The sequence below is a fragment of the Peromyscus eremicus genome, chromosome 8a, assembly GCF_949786415.1.
Source record: "Peromyscus eremicus chromosome 8a, PerEre_H2_v1, whole genome shotgun sequence".
Lineage (NCBI taxonomy): Eukaryota > Metazoa > Chordata > Mammalia > Rodentia > Cricetidae > Peromyscus > Peromyscus eremicus.
In genome coordinates, this window is record NC_081423.1 from 11,658,302 (window position 1) to 11,665,539 (window position 7,238).

General features: G+C 52.1%; 1 protein-coding gene across 1 annotated transcript; it reads left to right on the forward strand.

The window, feature by feature from the left end:
• Window positions 1–1,954: 1,954 nt before the first annotated feature.
• On the forward strand, window positions 1,955–6,314 carry Zscan10 (zinc finger and SCAN domain containing 10). The gene is made up of 5 exons (XM_059272354.1): window positions 1,955–2,350; window positions 3,259–3,523; window positions 3,698–3,762; window positions 3,931–3,988; window positions 4,750–6,314. Exons 1-5 carry the CDS (start codon window positions 1,955–1,957, stop codon window positions 6,312–6,314), a joined length of 2,349 nt encoding a protein of 782 aa, XP_059128337.1.
• The last annotated feature ends 924 nt before the right edge of the window (window positions 6,315–7,238 follow it).

Consider the following 7,238-nt stretch of genomic DNA (forward strand, 5'->3'; position numbering starts at 1 on the left):
AGGAAGGAGCCAGCCTTCTGGGCTGGAGGGAAAGGTAGGAGGAGGGGCTTGTGCTTGCGGAACTAGTGCCGCCTGGTGGTCAGTTATAAACACTTTCCACTGCGAGCTGGAATTGAGTGACTATCCCTAGAGAGGCGGCCGAGAGAAAGGGAGCCAGTGCGAGCTGTAATACTACTTGGGAGGTGAGGTCGGACAGAATTCAAAGCTAGGTGGCGGTACTCTAGTTACTGCCCAGTCCAGCTCTGTTGCAGTGTATTCAATAAACCATTTTTCAAAAAGAAAAAAAAAGGGAAGGGGGTATAAATCTCCTGTGGAACAGCTTCCGCTTACAGGCATTTATTTTTACTTATTTACTGATTGTGAAGAACTCAGATCCCTTTCTGCATTCCTACGGAGAAGATCTTGTTGAATTGGTTCTCCAAGCTGCAGATCTGAAAGGATTGAAATGAAAAACAATTTTTTTTTTTTTTTTGGCAAAAGGAAGTTTGTTTAATAAGCACTAGATAGCATAGTAAAATATTTAAATTAATGTCCTTTTTGAAAGTCAGAAAGTATTGCTCATGTCTTAGCTAGGGTTTCTTTTTTTTTTGAAAAACAATTTTTTTTGTTTTGTTTTTCAAGACAGGGTTTCTCTGTGTGGCTTTGGAGCCTGTCCTGGAACTCAATCTGTAGACCAGGCTGGCCTGGAACTCACAGAAATCCACCTGCCTCTGCCTCCCCAGTGCTGGGATTAAAGGCGTGCGCCGCCGCCGCCGCCGCCGCCGCCGCCGCCGCCGCCGCCGCCGCCGCCGCCACTACCTGGCTGAAAAAAAAATTTTTTAACAATGTATTTATGTTTACTTTGTATGGATAAATGTTTTGCCTGCGTACATGTATGTGCACTGCACACTTGCCTGCCACCCCTGGAGGCCAGAAGAGATCCAAACTCTGGACCATGTGTTTTCGTGACAAGTGCTCTTGCTCACACAATCTTCTTTCCGTCTCCAATCCCCATTGCTGTGAGACAAAGTCCCCAGCCTGGCTAGCCTAAAATGTCATATGTCACCAAGAGTGACTATGAACTTCTGGTTTTCCCGCCTCGCTATGCCCAGTTTATGCAGTGCTGGCTGGGGACTGAACCCAGAGGGCTGTGTGTGCTAGGCAAGGGCTCTACCAACAGAATTAAGCTCCCAGCCCTCGGAACGACCTGCTTTTTCTGCTCTTGCCTGGTTGTTCTGTCCTACCGCTGCGGGGCATCACTCACGACAGTGGGAAAAGGACTCCTCGGAAGGTCACACTCGATTTTTTACAGTTTTTTTGCAATTTATTGTGTGTGGTGTTTTGCCTGCACATTTGACTGTGTGCTACATGCCTGCAGTGCCCTTGGGCCAGAAGAGGGTGGCAGACCTCCTTGGAAACAGTTACACAGACGACTGGGAAGTGAATCTGGGTCCTCTGGAAGAGCAGTCAGTGTGCTCTTAACTGCTGAGACATCTTTCTAGCCCCACATTCTTTTTTTTTTTAATTAATTAATTAATTAATTAATTTATTTATTTATTTATTATTTATTCCTGAGGTGGAGCCTTTCTATTTAGTCCTGGATGTCCTGGAACTCTGTGTAGACCAAGTTGGCCGTGATCTCATAGAGATTTCTCCTACACCTGCCTCCAGAGTGCTAAGATTAAGGAAGTGAGCTACCACGCCTGGCCCATATTCCTACTTTTTAATGCCTGTAACTCAGGTAGGGATTAGCGTCCCTGCAGCGTATCTTGTTTTTGTGTTCCCCCTCCCTCTCTTTTTTCCCCCTTATGTGATAAGGCTGGCCTGGAACTCCTGGTCCTCTTGTTTCCATATCCTGGAAAACAGGCGCCGGGATTCCTGCGGCAGATCTTAACTCAGGGTCTTCAGTTCCACAGGTGTGGGAGGAGCTGAGGAAAGGGACTTAGGAGCGGTTCCGGTTTCACAGGTGTGAAAGATGCTGGCAGAACCGGTCCCAGATGCTCCGGAACAAGAGCAGTTCGGAGCAGTGAAGCTGGAGGAGGAGGACTTGCCCGTCGAGGAGGACCCCGTGCGGGCAGAGGCCAGGCCTCGGCCTGAGGTGGCGCACCAGCTCTTTAGATGCTTCCAGTACCAGGAAGATATGGGGCCGCGAGCATCCCTGGGCCGCCTCCGGGAACTCTGCAACCACTGGCTGCGGCCGGCGCTGCACACCAAGAAGCAGATTCTAGAGCTGCTGGTGCTGGAGCAGTTCCTGAGCGTCCTGCCTCCGCACGTGCTCAGCCGACTGCAGGGCCAGCCGCTCAGGGATGGAGAGGAGGTGGTACAGCTGCTGGAGGGCGTGCCCAGAGACTCCAGCCACGTGGGGCCACTGGTGAGACGCGGCCAGACCATGAGCTGTAGGGGTGGGGGTGAGTGGACAGACACTGGTTACCTCAAGAAGAAAGCTCTGCAGATTCCACTTGCTTCCGTCTGTGACTAGAATCCCGGAGCTCATGGGACGCATCACAACAAAGGCAGCGAACAGAGAGCTAGGAATTTCTTTCTTTCAGGGGCATTTTCTACAGAGAGCTGGTGTTTAGAAGGTAGCAGATTAATATCGCAAACAAAACAGAAAAATTGCCTTCTATCTCACCTCCGGGCAGCAAGAAAGGGGTGGGGTGCCAGTAGAGGTAGTCAATAGTTCAGACTTGGTGTCATCCCTGTGGTCACATATCATTTCTTCTTTCTTTTTGAGACAGCCCTCTCAATGTAGCCCTGGCTGTCCTGGAGCTCTAGCTGTGGAGACCATTCTGGCTTTGAACACACAAAGACCAGCTTGCCTCTGCCTTCCAAGTGCTGGGATTAAAGTCATTCTCCACCACACCCAGCCTCTGATCACATTTCTGGTGCTTGTCATGTCTGAGCCTCTCTTGTTATCACCGCTGCCCTCTTTCCTTGATGTCTGGGGCTGAGCACGTCTTAAAACACTGCTGTCTGTCAGCCTTGTGCTCCAGGATGCCCGGGGCATCATGGGGGTTAACTTGGAGCAAACCATTAAAAGTGTGTGCGTGCTAAGCTGTTAATAGCATGTACATGTAGACTCCTTTCTACAGTATGAGGTACACGTGTGTTCTCATGAGGTAGACTATTAAAGCGCCCCTATTCTCTGTCCCCATTCACGACACCGACTCATCCTTACCGTCTTAGCTGGGTGGCTCTCCTGTGTGGCTCTGCCCTGTTCTGGTAGGATCAGTAGACTCATGCCACCTGTCTGCCTCCTAAGACAGATATTTTCAACAGGATTTTAGCTTCAGTGCTGGCAAGAGTGCCCCTGCAGACATCATCTCGGAGGGACAGGATATCCCTTCCCAGGCCTCCAACCACAGCCCCAAAAGGGAGCTGCCGTCAGAGGAGACTCCAGCCCTGCATCCATTGAATGAATTACCCCCATCTCAGCCACTGCCCACCAAGCCTGCTGAACCTGAGGAGTGGAAACTTGCCCCAAGTTCAAACTGGCCAGTGAGCCCAGAGCCCCAGAGGATGATCCAGGACCCACAAGAAAGCCGTGAGGAGCTGGTGTCCTGGGAAGCAGACTGGATGTGTGGGTGGGGGCTGGAAGTCAGGGAGGAGTGTGGTGGGAGAGTGCTGGGGTAGCTTCATGGTTTCGAGGATGGGTGCCCATGTCTTTAAAGCTGGCAACACTTCTAACAGCAATGTCTTCCTCTCCCGATGCTGCCAGACCCCTCCCAGGGCCCCTCATGGCTTGAGGAGAATTCCAGAGACCAAGAGCTGGCGGCTGTGTTGGTAAGCGGAACCGATCCCTGTCACAGATCTTTCTGAGGCCCCGGAATGTTGGCTACCCTTCTGCCTTGTAGCAGTCCATGTTTCCTTCTATTTAACCCCAGAAAGTACTGCTTCATGAAGGCCTCAGGGTCCATTCTTCACTCAGAAGGGTCTCGGCTCTCTTTACAGGAGTCCCTTACCTTTGAGGATACCTCAGAGAAGAAAGCTTGGCCTGCAAACCCTCTTGGTAAGCTCCGCCCCAGTCATGGCCACTGAATGCTCTTTGCTCGGGGTTCCAGATACCATCTGACTTTCTAACCTTTTGATGCTGACCAAGTCCTGGGTTTGCTCATCTGTTTGTTTAGTGGTGTCCATAACAAAGCCAGGACCTCCCCCTTTCCTGTTCCTTGTGTCTGGTTGTTGTTGTTGTTTTGGTTTTGTTTGTTTTGTTTTTTGAGACAGGATTTCTCTTTAGCCCTACCTATCCTGGAACTCTCTATAGACCAGGCTGGCCTTGAACTCACAGAGATCCTCCTGCCTCTGCCTCTTGAGTGTGAGAATTAAAGACATGTACCGCCACTACCTGGTGAACAAAGACATTCTTTTTTTTTTTTTTAGAAGCATAAATATTTATTTGTAACAAAGGAGTTTGTGTACAGTGTTGAAAATCTACAACTTCTGAACAAAGGCATTCTTTTTGTCCTCAGACTGACCGTCATCTGGTTCTGATGATGCCTAGTAGCTCTTTCAGAAAGACCTTGTTGATAACTCTGTGCGCCACCACCTTCTCCTTCTTCCTCCTTTTCCTCCTCCTCCTCTTCCTCCTTTCTTCTTGGTTGTTCTTGTTTTGTGAGGCAGGGTCTCTCTATGTAACCCTGGCTGTTCTGGAACTGTCTATGTAGACCAACTAGCAGTAAACTCAAACATCTGCCTGCCTCTGCCTCCTAAGTTGCTGGAATTAAAGGTATGTACCCCCATTTCCAGCCCTCTGTGTTTGCTTCTTCCCAGGATTTAGGAGCAGAATGCCTGACAAGGAGGATCTTAAAGTTGAGGAACCTAAGGAGACTATTTGGCCTGTCATCATTTTATCAGAGTCCCAGACAGAGGACCCTGGAGTCACAGCAGAGCCTCCTTCCCAGACACTAGGGCAGGAGGCAAATGGTGCTGGTGGAGGAGGGACCCATGCTGACAGCAGTGAGGTTGTGGATGGAAGGGTAGCTGCAGGTGTCCCAGAGTCCGAGTCCGAGTCGCAGTTTATATGCACAGAGTGTGGCGTGAACTTTCCACAGCTGTCCAGCCTACAGGCACACCAGCTACAGTCTCACTCGGGCTCTGGACCTCAGCCCGTCTCTCGTTCCTTCCGGTGTCTGTGGTGCGGGAAGACTTTTGGGCGCAGCTCCATCCTCAAGCTGCACGTGCGCATACACACAGATGAGCGGCCGCACGCCTGTCACCTCTGCAGCCACCGCTTCCGCCAGAGCTCACACCTGGCGAAGCACTTGCTCACGCATTCCTCTGAGCCTGCCTTCAGATGTGCTGAGTGTGACCAGGGCTTCCAGCGTCGCTCCAACCTCATGAAGCACCTGCTGGCACATGCCCAGGACCAAAATCCCACGCCAGACCCAGAAGGCAAAACGAAAGTGCCAGAGAAGGCTGTTGTCCTCTGTCCCCAATGTGGGCAGACCTTCCAACGGCGCTCCAGTTTAAAGCGTCACCTGCGCATCCATGCAAAAGGCAAGGACCGTCAGTCCTCGGAAGACCCTGGCAGCCTTAGCTCTCGCCAGGAGAGCAAGCCCTATGTGTGCGGTGACTGTGGCAAGGCCTTCCGACGAAGCGAGCACCTAATGGCCCACAAGCGAGTCCATACCGGCGAACGACCCTTTTCCTGCCAGGCCTGTGGCCGCTGCTTCACCCAAAGTTCCCAGCTGATCAGCCACCAGCAGGTGCACACAGGTGAGAAGCCTCATGCCTGTCCCCAGTGCAGCAAACGCTTTGTGAGACGTGCCGGTCTTGCTCGCCATCTGTTGACCCACGGTGGTCTCCGGCCTTACCACTGTGCCCAATGTGGCAAAAGCTTCAGCCAAATGCAAGACCTGACTCGCCACCTGCTCAGCCACACAGGAGAGAAGCCCTGCCGATGCAGTGAGTGCGGAGAGAGGTTCAGCCATAGTGCCCACCTGGCACGCCACCAGCGCATCCACACGGGGGAGAAGCCTCACGCCTGTGACACCTGTGGTCACCGCTTCCGCAACAGCTCCAACTTGGCCCGCCACCGCCGCAGCCACACGGGCGAACGGCCCTACAGCTGCCCAACCTGCGGCCGCAGTTTCCGGCGCAATGCGCACCTGCAGCGCCACCTGGTCACACACACCGCCTCCAGGCAAGAGATGGAAGACCCCCAGGAGTGCCCCGAGTGCGGCAAGAGCTTCAGCCGCAGCTGCAATCTGCTGCGCCATCTGCTGGTTCACACGGGCGCGAGGCCTTACTCCTGTGTGCTGTGCGGCCGGGGTTTCAGCCGCAATTCCCACCTGCTGCGCCACCTGAGAACCCACGCCCGGGAGACGCTGTATTAGCTTCCCCCACGTTCCGCAGCCTGTCCTGTATGCACTTCCCTGCATGACTAAGATTCCCTGTGATGTCCCCTTCACACATACCTGCTCTTGGTTCCTCCACGTTTGGCGTCCCCACCATTGACCTCTTTTCCCTGACCCCAGGAATGTGTTTTTGGATGCTTTAAGTAAAGCTACCTTCTCAAAATTGGTCCTTACGATTTTTTTTTTTCTTTTTCGGGACAGGGTGACCTTGAACTTCTGATTTTCCTGCCTCTGCCTTCTGGGTGTTTGGATTATAGATAAATGCCATGTGTATGGTTTATGCAGTGTTGGGCATCATACCTAGGACCTTCAACCAAAGGACACCCAACCAAATGAACTGCTTCCCCTCTGCTGAAGATCCAACCCAGGTTAGACAAGGGTGGTAGTGCTGAGCAAAGTGCCGTCAGTCACCACATTTCCCCTGTGACACGGTTCCATCTCTGTCCTTCATGGCTGCAGAAGGTCCTCTAGCAGGCTGAAAAGGTAAGGCTGGCCAGCAGTGACCACAGCTGAGGGAGAAGGTCCAGCAGTCACTCAGCTTTTCGCAGGCATCTCTGTAAAATCAGCCTTACCCAACCACAGGCTCTGTGGCTTGTGGGACTCACTAAGACCGAGTCTAGGGTTAAATTGGGGTGCACTAGGAAACTTGGGTGTGGAGGCTTTGTGGCTTCCCCAAACCGAACAGTGCCAGCAATTGAACAAAACCTGGTACCAGGGCAATTCGACTATCTGTTGAGACCAGCTGACTACCCATAATCCTCTAATCCCATGCTGGTTTGGACATTGGCCCAATACCAGGGTGTCACACATCAGGAAGTCTCAGCTGCCTCCTTGCCTGTAAGTCAGGTGACTTGTAGTAAAAGCATGATAAGAAAGAGGAAGTAGAACTAGAACTTCTGTCAC

Coding starts and splice junctions, on each gene's coding strand:
- Zscan10 (XM_059272354.1), top strand. CDS start 1,955: ATGCTGGCAGAACCGGTCCCAGATGCTCCGGAACAAGAGCAGTTCGGA. Junction 2,351..3,258: donor CCAGCCACGTGGGGCCACTG/GTGAGACGCGGC, acceptor TATTTTCAACAG/GATTTTAGCTTCAGTGCTGG. Junction 3,524..3,697: donor CCAGGACCCACAAGAAAGCC/GTGAGGAGCTGG, acceptor CGATGCTGCCAG/ACCCCTCCCAGGGCCCCTCA.